Source organism: Medicago sativa, chromosome 8 (assembly GCF_051527215.1).
Source record: "Medicago sativa cultivar Bolivia chromosome 8, Bolivia_mono, whole genome shotgun sequence".
Lineage (NCBI taxonomy): Eukaryota > Viridiplantae > Streptophyta > Magnoliopsida > Fabales > Fabaceae > Medicago > Medicago sativa.
The window spans coordinates 69916614-69937014 of NC_140756.1; the positions used below are offsets into that span (position 1 = coordinate 69916614).

Sequence of the window (20401 nt, forward strand, 5' to 3'; positions counted from 1 at the left end):
AACTTATGTCTGTCTATTTATCTCTCCTTTGTACTCTTCTCACTACTAATTGCTCATCTCACCACGCAGCCCAATCTTTAATATTTTTATTTTATTTCTCATATCTTATTTTATTTAATAATAAAATAAGTCACACCAACATAACAACTTCACAACATCAATATACTTCACATCATTCTAGAAAATCACATAATTTATCTATAAATCATGCAAACTATTTAAATTCTTAAATCATATAAATATATATATAAATAAATATATAAATCCTCATTAAATTAAGTAAATAATTAAGACGGGCGTTACACATAGTGTGCACGCCAATGCATTCCCTAGGCGCATTGTTTGTTAAATTATGCCTTAGGCGTTTTTCTCATTTCCTAGGTGCATGGTGTCTTTCTTCCGGGCCCAATCTCTGATTTTTCGTCGTTTTTAGATCTTCTTCTTCAAATAACTTGCCTCGGTACTTTGGGAACAGAATTCTTCCCATTTGTAAGTCTTTTGAGGCCTCTTGAATCTTTATTCTTGTCTCTTGAATCTTCACAATTCTTCAGATGTTCTTGATTTTCCGATATGCATGGTTTCTTCGTGAATTACTTCAAAAAACCCCCTAAAATTGCTATGTTTTGGGTTAACTAGAATTACAGACTCAAATATAGAAAATATTACAAAAGTCCCGAAATCATAAGCAATCATTCTAATACTCCTCCTTTTTTCCGCTAAATCCTACCAAAATAAACTGAAAAACATGCTAAGAATTACGTAAGATGACCTGTCAACAATACTCCCTCTTTACCGTATTCCTCATGGAATCCCTAAGGATAAACCGTTCATATTCTGACAAGAATTCGAGTTTGAGTTCGTTCGTTGTTCCAAATTTTCCTCATTTATTCACCTTTTGTTCAACACCACTAAAGCTATTCTTCGCATATAAGGAAAGGATGCTTGATACAATCCGCAACAGTAAGGGATTCATCATTAACAACTTTGTTGAACTTGATGGTAAAGATTGCATCAAGCACTATGAGAAAACCATGGGTTACAAGGCTTATCATCTTGGTCCAGCTTGTCTTATTCGCAAAACTTTTCAAGAGAAATCCATGAGGGGAAATGAGAGTGCGGTTAGCGCACATGAGTGTCTAAGTTGGCTCAACTTAAAGGGAGATAATTCAGTGGTATACATATGTTTTGGGAGCATTTCTTATTTCTGTGATAAACAACTTTACGAGATTACGAGTGGAATAGAAAATTCGGGTCACAAATTTGTTTGGGTTGTTCCTGAGAAGCAAGGGAAATAATATGAGAGTGAAGAGGAGAAAGAAAAGTGGTTGCCTAAAGGATTCAAAGAGAGAAACATTGAAAACAATAAAGGATTTATCATTAGGAGGTGGGCCCCACAAGTAATGATTCAAAGCCACACTGCTGTGGGTGCATTCATGACACATTGCGGGTGGAAATCCACCATTGAGGCTGTTAGTGCAGGGATTCCTATGATCACGTGGCCAATGCAAGGAGAACAATTCTATAATGAGAAGCTAATAACTGTTGTGCGAGGGATTGGGGTGGAGGTGGGTGCAACAGAGTGGTCTCTACATGGTTTTCAAGAAAAAGAGAAAGTGGTGAGTAGACAAAATATATGAAAAGCTGTGAGGAGGTTGATGGACGATGGTGATGAAGCTAAGGAAATTAGACAACGTGCTGAAGAGTTTGGGAGAAAGGCTACACAAGTTGTTCAAGAAGATGGGTCATCTCATAACAATTTGTTGGCTTTGATTGGCGATCTTAAAAGATTGAGAGACCGCAAACCACTTGAACAAATCCTATTATTATGTGTATTCAACTATTTTGAAACACGTCCATGTACGACGTAAGTTGAGGTACTTACAGATCACCCATCAAAGAGACCATCACACTAACCGTGGAAGTTAAACATGCGACCTTATGAATAAGTTAACTCCATATCAAGTGTTCTAATCTTCATTGGCTATTTTTTATAACATTATTGAAGCTATTTTATTGTTTTTATGACAATTTTTTTTATCTCATTTTCTCAAAAGTATTCTTTTTATAAATCAAGGATATTCCAATTCAAATTGTAAACAAGCATGTTAGATTTTTATTTTTAAAAAACATCATGTTTAAGAGTCCACTTCAATTTATATTAATCAAACTAGATAATTTCTATTGCACATAAATGAGTATTGATCAGAGAACACACATGTTAAAGGAATATAACTTTACCCACTAGACCACTTGTTACTTTTGTTTAATGGGTTTTGTTAACGAGTGCCTCTAGATATTCTTTAAACATTATAAATTAAATAATTATTCTTTAAAAATGTGAACGTTTTCAATTTCTAATACATTGATTACACAAAGGTTTATAAAAAGTTACAATTTAAAATTCTTAATTAGTGCCCCGAGGACACTAGTTAACATTTCTGTTATTTAATAAACTGCTTCTAATATAAATATACAATAAACATACTTTTGAATAGAAATTGAAAAGGCTGGACGTCGTGACCCAGGTTCAAACCCAGGATCTCACAGTTGTGTGTGAGTTTAATTTCAGTGGATTACCACTTCATTTAAGAAAAAAAAAAAAAAAAGGAAATTGAGATCATCGCCTCAATTTGTTTATTTAGTTATTAAAGCACCATCAATTTTTTTTTTTAAAGATTAAAAAAACACCATCAATATCCTTAAAAAGAAAACAAAACACCATCAATATAAACCTGGATAATGGTATGGTTAAATATTTTATTTAAATGTAGTAGCCTATAAATTTGAATTTTGAGTTGTATTTTGAGTTATGATTATGTTTTGAATTTTAGCAACTAGCCTGTGAAATTATTATTGTTGGATCTTTATTTTTATTTTACATGTGTCATAATTTTAGTTTTTAAAGTGATCGAGTCAACGATTCAATCCAGTTAAATACCTATATAAATTTAATCTCAAGAACGAGTTATCTAACCGAGCCATCCGAGTTGATCTAGTTCAGTCATGCGGTTTAACCAATGACTTAATGGTTCAACCATTGACCCAGTGACTCAGTACCCCTGCCGAGTTGATGGGAGAACCGAGTTTTAAAACTATGGTTCATATTAAAAATTCATAGTTTAAAAAAAATCGTATTTAAAAACTAAAGTTTTTTTTTTTGTAATAGAACGTTTTTTTTTGCGCTAACCCTTCAGTTTCTATAGGAAATACATAGGTCCTACTAATTCGGAGTTTAGTCCGAAGGTAAGTAAAATCGAATAAAAAATTATTTCCTTCGGAAATCAAACTCAGATTCTTTCGAACAATTCATATCCTAAAATGATGTAAAAGAATATTTATAATGTTCGAAAAATCGTTTAAAAAAAATAAACTTTTAAATAATTAAAAGAAATTGAATTTAGCATAAACTAATATTGCATGCTAAATATATTTATAAGAAAGTAAACTTGTTGTTTTTTCTATGAGAACCAAAAAAATTAAATTCATTATATTGTGTGAGTTTAACTAGTATGTTTCATCGATGTACACTTATTTTAAACATACATTCAACAATATGTTGACACATCAATTAACGAATATAACAAGATATATTTTTATATTCATTAATTAGTGTTACAACATACTCCCTCCGGTCACTATTATAAGTAAAATTCACTTTTTAGATTCAATCAATAAATGATGTATGTAGTCTAAATATAAACCACATACATAATTTATTGAATGAACTTAAAAAGTCAACTTTTGCTTATAATAGTGACCGGAGGGAGTATCATTATATACATGTGTAATACAATTGTAGAACAGAATATACTAATTAAATTTTAAACGTGTACAAGGATGCACAAAAAGCTTGCTAACCCCTTAAATTAAAAAGGCTATGTATTTATTTCTCGTCTTATCTATCAACGTTTTGTTTGTGCGGATTAACCTCATATACTTATGCTTAAAATCTCATGAGCCTCGTTGCAAAAATAGATTCCTGCGGGTGTCGTGCGTACATAATTCAATAATAAATATAATCTCGTGAGGATTAAGAATGAGAAATTTCACTTCTTATCTATACACGTTATTTTTGAGGATTAATTCGAATCTCTTTCTGTAAAAAAATAAATAAATAATCTCGTGTGTCTCGTGGTAAAAAAAATATAATCTCATGCGTCTCGTGCGGACATAATTCAATAATAAGCTCCCCACTTGCCAACACGGTGCTAGCAAAAATAAAGGGAGTATTGTTTTCAACGTATCGTGAAACTTCGTGAACCCACTTCTCGCTATATAAAGCATTTTCCTAAGTAAATAGTGAGATAAAGCTTGAAAAGTTGAATAATAAAGAGACTAATTGAGTATTTGAGAAAATTGATCAGCAAATCTTTCCCCTCAATTTTTTTTTTTATCAGCAATGGAAAATGGGGTTGGAGTTGAACGGCCATTGAAACTTCACATGCTTCCATTTCTATCACCTGGTCATATGATTCCTTTGGGTGACATAGCAGCTCTGTTTGCATCCCATGGCCAACAAGTCACGATCATCACCACTCCCTCCAATGCTCATTTCTTTACCAAATCTCTCTCCTCCATCGATCCGTTTTTCCTCCGCCTTCACACCATCGACTTTCCCTCCCAGCAAGTCGACCTTCCTGACGGCGTTGAATCATTGTCCTCCACCACTGACCCTGCCACCATGGGCAAGATATGCAAAGGTGCAATGCTCTTGCATGAACCCATTAGAGAATTCGTGGAGAAGGAACAACCTGACTACATCATTGCCGACTGTGTATACCCTTGGATCAATGACTTGGCCAATAAGCCTCATATCTCCACCATTGCCTTCACCGGATTCTCCCTCTTTACAGTATCCCTCATAGAATCCCTAAGAATAAACCGTTCATATTTTGACAAGAATTCGAGTTTGAGTTCGTTCGTTGATCCAAATTTTCCTCATTCAATCACCTTTTGCTCAACACCACCAAAGCAATTAATCGCATTTGAGGAAAGAATGCTTGAGACAATCCGCAAAAGTAAGGGACTCATCGTTAACAACTTTGCTGAACTTGATGGTGATGATTGCATCAAACACTATGAGAAAACCATGGGTTACAAGGCTTGGCATCTTGGTCCAGCTTGTCTTATTCGCAAAACTTTTGAAGAGAAATCCGTGAGGGGAAATGAGAGCGATGTTAGTGTGCATGAGTGTCTAAGTTGGCTCAACTCAAAGGAAGATAATTCAGTGTTATACATATGTTTTGGGAGCATCTCTTATTTCTCTGATAAACAACTTTATGAGATTGCGAGCGGAATCGAAAATTCAGGTAACGAATTTGTATGGGTTGTTCCTGAGAAGAAAGGGAAACAAGATGAGAGTGAAGAGCAGAAAGAAAAGTGGTTGCCTAAAGGATTCGAAGAGAGAAACATTTTAAATAAGAAGGGTTTTATCATTAAGGGGTGGGCCCCACAAGCAATGATTTTAAGCCACACTGCTGTGGGTGCATTCATGACACATTGCGGGTGGAACTCCACCGTTGAGGCTATTAGTGCAGGGATTCCGATGATCACGTGGCCAGTGCATGGAGAACAGTTCTATAATGAAAAGCTGATAACTGTTGTGCAAGGGATTGGGGTGGAGGTGGGTGCAACAGAGTGGTCTCTACATGGTTTTCAAGAAAAAGACAAAGTGGTGAGTAGACATAGTATTGAAAAAGCTGTGAGGAGATTGATGGACGATGGTGATGAAGCTAAGGAAATCAGACGACGTGCTCAAGAGTTTGGGAGAAAAGCTACACAGGCTGTTCAAGAAGGTGGGTCGTCTAATAACAATTTGTTGGCTTTGATTGGCGATCTTAAAAGATCGAGAGACCACAAACTACTTGAATAATTCAAATATGATTAATTTAGTACAATATGTATGGGAAAACCCTTGTAAGAGATTTCTCTCCTTTCCTGACTGATATTCTATTCATCAATCAACAATTTGGTGTTTTTTTGTCTGACTTTCACATGATTAATTTGTTCGCATTTCTGTGTAACATTGTCAAAACTTGACAAATATATTCCATCTCAATCTCAAACCAAATGTAGTGCTTGAGTTTTTTTTTTTTTTTTTTCATCAAACATTTAGTACTTGAGCTGATATATTGTTAGTACATGGTACATTATCCATGTCATTAGATGAGACTTGTACTAACCGTAATCTATTTGACCTAGATTCTTAGTATACATAGAAGTATAAAGGAAGTTTTATGAAAACAATATTCCGAGTTTCATTCAATATACTCTCTGTCTCTTTTCCATTTGAAATCTAAACACTAAACATTAATGCTGCTACTATACGGATAGGATATGAGTCTCTTTTGTGTTGTGTTGTGTTGTATGTGAATAGATGATTTTTGATGAATTCATAAGATGTATTTTGAGAACTTATAAAAAATGAGGAGTGCTATGCATCGCGAGTAATTGTCTCACGATTGCATAGCGAAACTAGTTTAGCCACTTAAAATTGTTTCTGGCCGGAATAAATGGTGGGTGGGGTAAATGATTCACCAATCGAAACACTTGAAAGCCTAAATACATGGACTCGGGATGATTTCGTGGGAATTTTTTCGCTCAATATATCATTTTTCATAAAAAATACTGGTGAATGAGTGATTATTGGTTAATTATGAAGGAGATGTATGTATGCCATTGGCAAATAATTGATCTTTAGTAATGCTGATATATAAGGAAAACCCAGCTGAATTTTTGGCAGCATTGTAATTTATTTGATTGGTTATTTATGTCAGTGTTTGTTTTATGTAGTGTAGTTTGTAACTTGGCAACTGTCCTGTTGTAATCAGTAACCGCAGGCATTCAATAAAAGTGTGTGTTATCCATATTCCTTCTAATTCTATTATTCCCTAATAATCTGCATCTATCACACTGACAGTGCAAAGACTATTTACTCTGTCAGTCTATCATAACCGTCTGATCATTGAAAATGTTTGACTTTTATCGTATCTAACTTAAAAGTTACACAAGTGATGGTTTGTGATCGGTTGACAGTGTAAAATGTTTTACACTAGTCCATCAAAATTATTCTCTTAGCTCTAAGTATAAAGTGTTGAATATTTACTATGCATGTAATAAAGGAGCACTTGTTGTAAGCAGGTAGTCAGCAATGATGGACAGAAAGGAGTGAAATGGCTGCTTGCAGTGTCTCAATAAAATCTTGGGTCACTACAGTTGTTTGAGCTTTTGTTAGATCAGTTGATCTATACTTATATGCCATCTCTGAAGATAGTCAGGTTAGCTATGAAGCACGGATACAGACAAGGATACCGGACACGATACGGACATTAACATGCCGACATCGCTAATAATTTGAGAAAATCATATAAATTAGTATAATTATGTATGTCGGTGTCAGGCACGACATGTGTCCGACAACGGGACACGCCTAATCCGAGGAGTGTCTGTGCTTCATAGTTGCTTAGTGATAGTACGGAGATCGGGTGCATAAAATCTGAAATAGAGGAGTAGTGCCTAGTCTTACTACGGTTTCCATTCTTGAAGGTACCAGTCCATTCACTCGGAACTGTATTAATTAAATAGTACCAGTATGAGTTATGATCCACTTTCTTCAAGAGTTATTCTTGCTAAAATTGCTCTATTGAATAACTAACGGTTGGAAATTTAGTTCTTAATAAAAACATATTTCAGAAAACATGTTCAACAATTATGAATCAATAACGGAAGCAAACCAAACAAAAGATTGAACATATTATGATCGGATCTACGACATGTTTGATTTATCAATGATATTAAGAATTAGGTTATTAGAAATACTGAATGAAGCTTTCATAACAACACTCTCCTAACAACAACGATAAACACAAAGGAGGTGATCTGAAACAAACAGCAAAGGTTAGCGGCGACTGATTTGGTTATTCCTCAACCGGTACCTTTGTGTCTCTAGTTCTCTTCAGATGGGGAGAAGAGAATGTTTGTTGTGTCGATGTACTGGGACCCTAGTCTCTTTTATATTCGATAACTATTAGGGTTTCTCATTATTTCGTTAATTAATTAAATATTTAATTAACTATCTAATTAGAAATCTAATAGCTTTATTACTTAATTTGATCACTAATCAATTAAGGATCACAATTGATAAATATATCATATAATTATTATTACGATATTTGGCCACATAATGAAATTGGAATATAATTAAATAATAAAATATTCCAACACTAACTACTTGTAGACACCAAGTTTCATCAATTCAATAACTAAATTGTTAGTTTTTTTTAGTAGATAAGTGTTCAATTTTTCATGAATTTTAAAATAATTTAAGACTTTGTCCATTAATTTTCTTTTAGCATATATAACTTTTAAAATAAAAGTATAAATGTTAGCTTTAAAATTAGTTCTAAAATACCTCTATGAGGAATTTACTTAATTGTTTTGTAGCTAATTTAACTGGACCAGTTTCTGGCTGAAAACTTGGTATTCTTTATCCACTCAATTATGGTTTGGGTGATTTTGTGTTTATTAACAAAAGGATTATCCCTACTTGTTTAGAGGAAAAAAAAGGATCTTCCTTACTAACCATTTCATGATATTCTATTATTCCCTATCATTAAGCCACTTGCAACAGAAAAAAAAAATCATTTAGCCACTTGTGACAATTCTCATTGGCATTAATCTTATATAATAGAAGTTGCTGATTAATTTAATAGTCGGCATTCAAGCTAACGGTGCACATAATGTTCCTCGTGGGTTTGGTAGATAATTCAAATTTTATCTCGTGGATCTCGAGCAGATAGATCATGGATAAAATAATAACAATAATTAAGCATAATAATAAATACGTAAATTATTATTATTATTTATATAAAACCAAAGCAGCGTTGAACTTAAATATATAGATGAACTCAAAGTCACACACAGAGATAGAAACGTGAATAGAACAGAGATAATAAATTGATCAGCAATGGAAGGCGTTGAAGTTCAACGACCACTGAAACTTCACTTCATTCCATTTCTAGCATCTGGACATATGATCCCTCTTTTTGACATAGCAACTATGTTTGCATCCCATGGACATCAAGTCACAGTCATCACCACTCCCTCCAACGCCCAATCCCTTACCAAATCACTCTCATCCGCCGGTTCCTTCTTCCTCCACCTCCACACTGTTGACTTTCCCTCCGAACAAGTTGACCTCCCAAAAGGCATTGAATCTATGACTTCCACCACCGACTCCATCACCTCTTGGAAGATCCACCGTGGTGCAATGCTCCTCCATGGACCCATTGAGGATTTCATGGAGAAAGATCCACCGGATTGTATCATCTCCGACTCCACATACCCATGGGCAAATGACTTGGCCCATAAGTTTCAGATCCCAAACCTCACATTCAACGGATTATCACTTTTTACCGTCTCCCTCGTGGAATCCCTCATAAGAAACAATTTACTTCATTCTGATACGAATTCTGATTCAGATTCAAGTTCCTTTCTTGTTCCAAATTTTCCTCATCGTATCACCTTGTCCGAAAAACCTCCAAAGGTACTTAGCAAATTCCTAAAAATGATGCTTGAGACAGTACTCAAAAGTAAAGCACTCATCATCAACAACTTTGCTGAACTTGATGGAGAAGAGTGCATCCAACACTACGAGAAAACCACGAGTCACAAGGTTTGGCATCTTGGTCCAACTTCTCTTATTCGTAGAACTATTCAAGAGAAAGCAGAGAGAAGAGACGAGGGTGACGTGAACATGCACGAGAGCCTAAGTTGGCTTAACTCACAGATAGTTAATGCAGTATTGTACATATGTTTTGGAAGCATAAACTATTTATCTGATAAACAACTATATGAGATGGCGTGCGCAATAGAAGCATCTGGTCACCCATTCATATGGGTTGTTCCTGAAAAGAAAGGGAAAGAAGATGAGAGTGAAGAAGAGAAAGAAAAGTGGTTACCGAAGGGATTTGAAGAGAGAAACATTAGTAAGATGGGTTTGATCATTAGGGGTTGGGCCCCACAGGTTAAGATATTGAGCCACCCTGCGGTGGGGGGATTTATGACGCATTGTGGGGGGAACTCAATCGTAGAGGCTGTTAGTGCGGGAGTTCCAATGATAACGTGGCCGGTTCATGGAGATCAATTCTTCAATGAGAAACTGATAACACAATTTCGAGGAATTGGAGTGGAAGTCGGTGCAACAGAATGGTGTAAGAATGGTGTTGTGGAGAGAGAGAAGTTGGTGAGTAGGGATAGCATAGAGATGGCAGTGAGGAGATTGATGGACAATGGTGAGGAAGCTAAAAATATGAGGCTACTTGCTCAAGAGTTTGGAGAAAAGGCTACACAAGCTATTCAAGAAGGTGGCTTGTCTTATAATAATTATTTGGCTTTAATTGACGAACTTAAAAGATTGAGAGACCTCAAGCCACATGATTAATTCAAAGGACTATTGTCTAAGTTTTTTCAACCTATCCTAATGACATTGTTGTTTCGTGAAGTGATAACAATCTGTCATATCATATTTTTTAGAGTATTTTTATTTAAGTTTTTAGTCTATTTTTATTTATTTAGTATTCAATTTTGAATCACTTTAAATAAATTGACATTTTAGATTTTTTGAGTCAAGTAGTGAAATGATTAAAATTAGTGGTTTATTAACATTATTATTGGTTACTAGGTGTATTACCCGTGCGTTGCACGAGTTTTATTAGAATATATATTAAGAGAAGATGTAAGAAGGAAATATGAAATGGTGTGAAAAATTGAAAGATGAAATGGTTTATTTATAGCAGGTGAAAATAATATTTTAATTAATTATTCTATAAAAAAAAAATTCAAAAAAGGATGTCAGGTACCCCGCACGTGGGCCCTACAGGTCCCCAAGAAAATCAGTGATTTGCTACGGCGGAAATGGTAGCAAATTTATAGCCAATTTCTGGGGGGGGGGGGGGGGGGGGGGTTCACATCCCTTGAACTGGAGCAGTTTGTGAGAATGTTTCAAGGGAAGATTATCCATAAGTATCAACTGGACACAACTCTAGGGACCTAATTTCCCACTTCACTTAATAAAAAGCATAGCCTCAGCCATCAATCCAAATAGACACTAAATCATATGTAAATTGGTGTTCAATATTCAACTATTAGTACATAATAAAGAAAGACCCATTCCACCTTATATATTTAGAGGTGTTTTGATAGTTTACTCCCCCGGGTCAAATCTCTACTATGCAGCAGATTGCTGAAGGACCCAAGTTGAAGAGATATCCTAATTCCATGCATCAATACTTGTCGAAAAATGTACGGAAAATTTACATGCTTAAAAGAATATTTGTTCTCATCATCGATAGACACGTTAACACTTTGTTACATTGAAAAAATATTTCCTATTAAAAACATAACTTTCAAGACATATTTTATCAATGAGGTTTCAAAGACAGCAAAGCTTATGGAACAAATACTCTGAAGTGCATGCTCATCAAACTCATGAATGTACTTAATGGATTCATCTAATTCCCTTGCGATGCCATCCGCGTCAAACCCATGGTTTGTGAAGTTTGGCCGAAGCTCCAACAATTTCTGCCAGCCACTCTATAAATTTCTCCAAGTGCATGGATATACTGAACACCTATGTCAACCCAGAACTGCAGAAAAAGGAAGAAGTTAATTCATACTCCATAAGCAGCACATGACTGGGCATGATTTAATCGAGTAGCTTACCTTTTGGGATAGAAAATAACTGCTCATGGACATTCTTTTGTACTGCTTCCTTCCAGATATTAGCACCAATGGTTGTAGAGCTTCACTCCATCTTTGCATCATATTTGAGTCATCTTGGAACAGGGGCGGAGCCAGGAATTTCAACTAGTGGAGGCACTATATATATATATTTTTTAACATAGCAGGAATATATAAATATATATTAACAACAAAGTACCAAAAAACTAAGAACAAAATACACAAATAAACACCTATAATAGGCCGTTGGAATATATAGCAGGAAAACACAACAGCACTACAGCAAAAGGCAAAAAGAAAAATTTGTAATATATAGTAGGAAAAGGGCACCTCTGCCTAAGCTCCAAAACCACAAAAACAACAAAGGCCATCACCAAACCAAAATCCAGCTGCCAACAACATTTACAATTGTCCTCTACGACTTGTCATATTTTGGAAATATCGAATGATTTTGTCATTTTCAATCTCAATAAAAATCTCTCTCTATATATAAGTAACTAGACAATCATTTAGCAATTGATCACCCATTCGATTTCGCAACTGGGTTTTGATAATCTTCATAGCTGAGAAAGCTCTTTCAGCTATTGCAGTTGCCACAAGTAGTATCAAAGATAATTTTAAAAGCAAATATACCAACGGATACATGATATGTCTTCTTGTCTCCACCATCTTTATACTCAAATCACCAATCCCCTCTAATTCAAAAAATGCATCTTCAGAGCATACATCTAAAATATAATTTTCAAGTTGAGAATCTAGTTCCAATAGTTGAACAGGAGAAAATTCTGAAGGATAAAATTCAGCTAAACGAATCAACTTCTTCTTATCAAATGCAGAAAAGTTATCTCTTGGGTTTAAACAAGCTACACAAAGAAGCAGCTCAGTATTCACTTCTGAAAAACGATTATTCAACTCTTGAAGTTGTTGATCAATCACTTGATAGAAGAATTGAACTTGAAAGTAATGTAAGTTAGAAACTTTCTCGGAGTTGCGTTTTGACTTTTTATATGTTTGATAGGTATCATCCATATTTGGGATGACAACTTCATGATGTTCACAAAACAATGAAACTTCATGGAGCAAAGAATCCCAACCACTATCCCTTACAGTTTGTAACTTTTGTTTGGATATTTTGACTAATTTCATGGCATTAACAATATCTTGATCACTTCTTTGTAGTGCTTGAAATAACTCATGAGTAATTGACAAAACTTTTTTCATCAAGTGCAAGATGAAAATAAATTCAAAAGATCGCATACATTTCAACAAAAGCTTTGCATCACCTCTTTGCTCCGAGCTTGTTCCATCTTCCTCGATCATGTCAAGTACATCAATCATAGAAGAGAATAAAGAAACTATACTAAGTAATGTACCATAATGTGAACTCCATCGAGTATCCCCCACCTTCTTAACCCCGATTTCTTGATTCAAGCCACGCCCACTAGTTATTTCTCCTACTTTCAATGCTTCCTCTACCTTTTTAAATTGACTTTCACGAAGAGCATCTCGACGCTTACATGATCCTCCAACAACATTAGACAAATTAGCTACTTGATTAAAAAATGATGCAATGTCAGAATGTTTTTTTGCTAATGTCACAAGAGCTAATTGGAGTTGATGAGCAAAACAATGAATATAAAAAGCAGAACAATTTTTTTTCAATATCAAGATTTTGAGACCATTATATTCACCTCGCATGTTGCTTGCCCCGTCATATCCTTGTCCACGTATCCTTGATAAACTCAACCCATATTTTGCAAGCAATGCCTCTAAAGCCGATTTCAAGGATAAAGCACTAGTATTAGAAACCTCAACAATACCAAGAAAACGCTCAACAACTTTGCCTTTTTTGTTTACATAACATAAAGCAACAACCATTTGCTCTTTAACTGAGATATCTCGAGATTCATCAATCATAATAGCAAAGAAATCATCTCCTAGATCATGAATTATTGCTTTAGTAGTTTCATAGGCAGCAGCTCTAACAATATCCTTTTGAATTTGAGGAGATGTTAGCTTAAGATTTCCACTAGTATTCTTCCAAACCTCACGAATAGTTTCATTATGGTTAACAAGAAAATCCACAAGCTCAATAAAATTACCTTTATTACTTGATGATGAATTCTCATCATGACCACGAAAAGCTAAACCTTGCATCAACAGATATCGAATGCAATCAAGAATGGCAGTCACGCGAATTCGATATTCCACTTTAACTTGATGGGATTGTTTGTGCATAGCTCCATCGATATGTTGCTTTTGTTTCATTAGATCTTGACAGTTTCTCCATGCTTGATTATGAGCGCTGTTTACACTTCCAACATGGACTTGAAACCTATCACTTTTTCTCCAATTTGTAAAACCTTCTGTTATAAAGGCCTCACCACTACCTCTATGTTTTTTAAGATGTGATCTCATGAGATAACAACATAAGCAATATGCTGCATCTTCCTTTTGACTATATTCCAACCAACCGCCATATTTTGAATACCATTCCAAATTAAACTTACGAGAGGAATCTCCAAATTTTGTAAGTGGAAAATTAATCTCTCTTGGTTGACAAGGGCCCTTTTGAAAATTCCATATGTTTTTGATTTTTGATTGTCATATGCACCCTGCTGGATCAAAGAAAACCATTAAGTACATCTAATGGTTTTGGAGTACAACTCACATAAACCATTTCTAGAGCAAAATGGTTTTAGAGTACAACTCACATAAACCATTTCCACAACAAAATGGTTTTGGAGTACAACTCACAGAAACCAAACCCATAGCAAAACCATTAGACAATTATTTTGGTTTCTCATAGAAGACTATCAAAACCATTAAACCATAATTATGGTTTCAGTAATAATTTCAGTGTATAACATCTTAATCATTATTCAAAACCATCTAACAATAATAATTTCATTAAAAACCATTACACAATTATCTTGGTTTCACATACATGACTATCAAAATCATTAAACCATACTGATGGTTTCAGTAATCCATGACCATCAATTCCTTTATTTTTTAAGGAGAGTTATTAGTGACTATTTGTCTTGCCGTTACGTACGGAGTTTCACGAATTCTGAGGCGCCTTGGAATTCTTAAAATTCTTAGAATGCTTTTTACTCTTTTTTCCCCTAGTTGAAAATGTGCTTAATGGGTGAACAATATAATATGTTTGAAACAGTAGCGTTAATTTTTGATCATTGGTGTTAAACCGAAAGTAGACGATATATGATTCAAAACTATCAAATATAAAAATCTGTTGGACTTATGGTTCAGAGGCCGAGCCTTGTCACGAAGGCAAGGTTGTTGCGTTGTAAGATCATTTCCGCATTGCAAAACTGATTCTTTAAGTTTCACTTTATTGCACAGTTTGTTCAAAGTGGAAATTCGGTCTATTAGTAAAAATTCAGGCTGAACTTGTCATCTGGTTATTGTTTTTCCTCTCAAATTTTTGGGTACTTTGGATAAAGAATCTTTTTTCACGAAGGTTGTTGCCTTGAAATATGTTATTGGTTTCTCTTGGGGGTGTATGACAAAATGGGTTGGGGTGTACGAAGCAATTATGTGGACTACCAGTTAATGGGCTGGGATTTATGCACGGTGCATAAGGATTTCCTTATGCACCATAACCACTCCCCTGATGAAAACGGTGTTGGATAATGTATGTTGCTTGAAAGAGGTTATGATGAGAACGTAGCAAAAAAAATAAAAATTGGTGGTGGTCGAGGTTTGAACCTCGGACTTTACCAACTAAGCTAAGCTCACGAGGACACAACGTAGCAAATTAAACTAAACAAAAAGGACGTTAGTTAATGGCATTATGAAAAAAAGGCGTTAACATTCTTTATATCATTCTTTGGAAGCAACAATAATCAAAAAAATTATTGGTGGTGTAATGGTAAAATTGCTGATGGGTTACCAACTTCTACGTGGTTCGATTCTTATAAGTATCAGGAAATATTCATTAACTGAATCGATGACCAACCCGATCAAGGTACCGAGTCACTTCTTTATTGGTCAAAACCACTTGAATCGATGACCAACCCGATCAAGGTACCGAGTCACTTCTTTATTGGTCAAAACCACTAGGTTACTGGTTGAACCGGATGACCTGGTTGTTTAATTCGGTTTTTATAATTTATAAATAAAAAAATTAGACATGTGATAATTCATATTGAATCGGATGACTCGAGTTAGATTGGTTTATATTAAAGACACTAGGTTACTGGTTGAACCGGATGACCTGGTTGTTTAATTCGGTTTTTATAAATTAAAAAATTAGACATGTGATAATTCATATTGAATCGGATGACTCGAGTTAGATTGGTTTATATTAAAGAATTTAAAAATGTTTATTATTAGAAACCACCCACTTACTAGTTATCAAAAACCATCCACTACCATTTAATGGAATACAACAGTGTTTCAAAAACCGAATTGATGATTAATCCCATCAAGGTACGAATCATTGGTTTTTTGCTCAAATCATCTGGTCATTGGTTGAGCCACATGCCTAACCGGATGACCTATCATAGAACCAAATGACTCTCGTTAGATCGATCTATAGAAAATGTTTATGACATGAATTTCATAACAACATAAATTAATTTATTTAAAGAGTTGTTGTCATTGAAAAGGTCGGTGTATTACATTTAAAAAAAAAAAATTATATATCTTGAAACCTGTAAATCTCTTAAGTAGAGTAGACAACATAACTGCAAATTGTTGGCTAAAAAAAGGCGAGGAAGAGATCAAAGGAGAAACCACCCACTACACATTAGTAATGTGTGGAGTGGTACCTATTTTCAAGGATATATCAGAGGAATTATTGAAAATAGAAAAACTTATTGAAAAGAAATAATGAAGGGAGAAGGAAATCAGATGGCGAGGATGAGATCAGATGATGGAGTTTTGATGAAAACAGTGCTCGTTAACGTTGCTTGAAAGAAGTTTTATGAGAACGTAGCAAATGAAAAGTGAGAAAAAACAAAAGGATATCAGTGGCACTAAAAAAGGGGCATTAATATCCTCTATAAAACATAAAAAAAAAAAAGGGGGCATTAATATCCCCTATAAAACATAAACATGACAAACAAAAGGATATCAGTGGCATTAAAAATATTAATGCCTTTTTTTTTGGTTAGGTAGTTAGGTAGTTTAATGCCTAGATTCAAACACATTATGTGTGGGTGTAGAAAAGTGGGGAATCCGGGGTTCGAACTTCGCCCCCTGCACATAATGTCCATAGTAGCTACCAACTGAGCTACACTTACGGGACTTAATGCCATTTTTTTTAAACATAAACATAATAAAAAAAATTCCTTAATTATTAATAAATAATTATTTGATACAAATATCAAGTTATAATAAAATTATTAGCCTCTTGGGCTTACACTAACAACATGACTCCAACCAAAAGAACTAACATAGAGAGATAAAACTAGAGTTGTGACACCAAAAAATATTGGATAACAAATACTGCATCATATGTTGTTCACTGTATATAAGATGAACAATATTTTTTTTTGTCAATTTTTTTTTTTTTTAAGCTTTTTTTAGAGGAGGATTTTTGTAACACAAAAATTTACTTGTGTCATCATTAACCACAAAAATGTACCATGTTAACTACTTTTTTTTATCATAAATCTTATTAACCACTTTAAATACGTCATCATCCAAAAAATGCAAGACATTAACCATTTATTTTACATAGTTTTATAAAAATGACAAAAGTACATGTATATATAAAACAAATAGTTAATGCCTTTCATTTCTGCGGTTAATGAAATTTTTAAGTGGTTAATGAGATTTATGTTAAAAAAGTGGTTAACCGTATGCATTTTTGTGGTAGAAAATCCTCCTTCATAAGTACGGTTCATCGTATAAATACAGTAGTAAAAATACTTATGTGTTGTATTGTTGTCAAATTTTTGTGTTCCAATAGCCTTATTGATGAAACTAAGAACCGATCTGCATGTATTAGACAGTCATAGCATCCATGGACAGATGATCATTTTCCATAGCCTCCAAAATATCATAAGGAAGACAAACTTCAATATCAACACTACCCTCTTCTGCACCACCAAGCACAATAACTCTACCAATATTTCTTTCAAGTCCAACACCATTTCTAACTGCAATAGGCTTACCCCAACCAAAGTCATTACCGTAATAATTGAACCGCGGTGAACTGCTTGCTATCAACAAATTACTTGATGATCTACTTGGATCCGCTATAGACGGGGTTTTCAACCAAGACTCATAGTTACTCACTACCTTTTCATGATGAGATTTTAATGAAATCTCCTTGTTCATTTCCATTGCAATTTTACCAATCCCACTTTCCATTAATTCCCCTAATTGCATTATTACATATACAGTTGCTCCGATTCCACTTCCAAAAAAATTCTCTTCTAACTTCGGACACATTCTTGTCCTACAATCTATAGGTAACACGAAAGCAGACCTTTCTTCTGGTTTAAGATTTTGTTTACTTATAATTAAACGCCAAAGGTGACTTAAAAGCGCTTGCAATGAAGATATTATTATTATTTTCTCACTACTACTATTGCTGCTACTGCTGCTGCTGATTTCTGCATTAGCTTTTGATTTGAGTTGAAGAATTTGTTCCTTACTAAAGTGGAAGATTCGATAAGACGAAACTTCACACTGTTGATTTTGTGCTTCATTTGTGAAAGGCTGCTTTTGTGCTTCCTTTGTGAAAGGAAACCTAATGGGACGGTTAATGTTGTTTGGAAACCAACGGTCGAAAGAAGGGATTTTTGTTGGCTTATTAAAACCTTGTGAAATTTCAGCCCAAGAATTGACGAAATGCCAAAATGACTTGCCGTCTACACCCACATGGTTAACGGAAAAACCAATGAAGATACCGTCGATTAACTCTGTTACTTGTACTGCAAGTAATGGTTGTGACGTGCCTTCATAGTTTTTCACTTCGTTGAGTAAGAATAATGAGGAAACAATGGGAGGAACATATTTTGGTTGAAGGATGTCAACAATGCTAGTGCTTTCTGCTGTGGCGTGGACAAACAATGCACCAACATTGTTACAAATGATGGAACATGAGGCGTTGTTAGGTTCGTCGTGTTGTGTTATTACAAGACGACCAGCGAGTGGTGGAAAGAAGTTTAGAGTGGAGGAAAGTGTTTGTTTAAGATGGTCGATTTGGTTTGTTTTGGGTTTATGGAAAAGAAGACCTCTTTGGATTGGTGCAAGTTTAAGATATTTGAGATCCCATGGTGCTAAATCGATAATTTTGTGAGTTGAGTTTTCATCATCACCATGTTTTGTTGCTTGGATTGTAGTAGTTGAGATAAGTAGAATGCCTGTCATGGGGTTGAGTGAATTAGGGGAATGAATAGAATAAGAAATGTGATGAGATGAGCAATATAGCATAGAGTATATCCTTTCCCTCAAAAAAAAAAAAAAAGCATAGAGTATATCCTTCTTATATATCACGGGTCTTTTTTTTTACTATCTTTTTAGGCATCCAGTGATTCCTCTCAAGCATCCACCGAGCGGCAGTTAAATGTCGAGCAGTTAAATGTCGTTCGACACATCGGTTGAGAGGATATATCTTGGGTCTTGGAAGGTTAATTTGCAGTGCATATGTACTCGTTTCTTATTTTTAGTGCATGTACTCGTTTTCCTCGTGTTAGGTCTTTTTTTTTTTTAAAGGTTAATTCTTTCTTGGTTTAATGGTGTGTTTCACCCCTGCAAATAGGCGGCGTTTAAAAATTGGTCCCTGTAATCGCTAATCCTGGCATTTTACCCCTGCAATTGTTAATCATTTAAAATTTGGTCCTTTGACCAACTTAATCACTGCCACGTCACCAGATTAGCAAAAATGGCATGGGAATTGACCAAAATACCCCTGGTCTAATTTTTTTTTTCCTTCAAAATTTTTTTTTTAAATTAAAAAAATCTGAAAAAATAATTAAAAGTAAAAAAAAATTTCGGAAAAAAACTGTTAAAATTAAAACTGAAAAATTTTCGGAAAAAAATCGTAAAAAAAATTCGGGAAAAAACTGAATTATTTTTTTAAGGAAAAAAATAAGCCAGGGGTAATTTCGTCAATTCCCATGCCATTTTTGCTAATCTGGTGAGGTGGCATTGATTAAGTTGGTCAAAGGACCAAATTTTAAATGATTAACAATTGCAGGGGTAAAATGTCAGGATTAGCGATTACAGGGACCAATTTTTAAATGGCGCCTATTTGCAAGGACTAAAGATATCATTAAGCCTTCTTTCTTATTATATATCTTGGTTTTGTGACTTTTGTGGACGGTTGTGTTTTCATATGGGGCCTCGTGGGAGACACAACTGGGAAGTTGGGAAAATCGGTGGAGGAATTTTATTTTTAATATTCTAGTTGTAAAAAAATATATATATATAAAACTACCATACCTTGGAAATGTCTTAGTTTTAGGTCACAACGGTGGTGTTTTCACATGGGGCCTCGTGGGGGACACATCTCGGTGGTTAGGAAAGTTTGTGGAGGAATTTTTTTTTAATACTCTAGTTGTAAAAAATATATATAAAAAACTACCATACTTTGAAAATGTCTTAGTTTTGGGCTGTCATTGTGATTGCCGAGACACACTTTTTAAATTAATCGATCTAACAAGTCATTCTTCATATTTGT

At 34.6% G+C, this 20401-nt stretch overlaps 3 protein-coding genes and 2 pseudogenes across 4 annotated transcripts; 3 read left to right on the top strand and 2 right to left on the bottom strand.

Annotated features, from left to right (window-relative positions):
• The first annotated feature begins 764 nt into the window (after positions 1 to 764).
• LOC146901015 (scopoletin glucosyltransferase-like) lies at positions 765 to 1295 on the top strand. Its single transcript, XM_085737004.1, has one exon. It carries the CDS (start codon positions 765 to 767, stop codon positions 1293 to 1295), a length of 531 nt encoding a protein of 176 aa, XP_085593130.1.
• A 423-nt stretch (positions 1296 to 1718) lies between these two features.
• LOC146901016 (UDP-glucosyl transferase 73CC6-like) lies at positions 1719 to 6070 on the top strand. Its single transcript, XM_085739477.1, has one exon. The coding sequence runs from the start codon at positions 4400 to 4402 to the stop codon at positions 5870 to 5872; it is 1473 nt and encodes a 490-aa protein (XP_085595603.1). The 5' UTR covers positions 1719 to 4399; the 3' UTR covers positions 5873 to 6070.
• A 2856-nt stretch (positions 6071 to 8926) lies between these two features.
• On the top strand, positions 8927 to 10616 carry LOC146901017 (UDP-glucosyl transferase 73CC6 pseudogene; annotated as a pseudogene). The gene has a single exon (XR_015021417.1). The product of XR_015021417.1 is annotated as a UDP-glucosyl transferase 73CC6 pseudogene (transcript).
• Positions 10617 to 11937: 1321 nt separating this feature from the next.
• On the bottom strand, positions 11938 to 14325 carry LOC146901018 (uncharacterized; annotated as a pseudogene).
• Positions 14326 to 17419: 3094 nt separating this feature from the next.
• On the bottom strand, positions 17420 to 19339 carry LOC146901019 (uncharacterized). The gene has a single exon (XM_085735373.1). It carries the CDS (start codon positions 19150 to 19152, stop codon positions 17716 to 17718), a length of 1437 nt encoding a protein of 478 aa, XP_085591499.1. The 5' UTR covers positions 19153 to 19339; the 3' UTR covers positions 17420 to 17715.
• Between the last annotated feature and the right edge of the window lie 1062 nt (positions 19340 to 20401).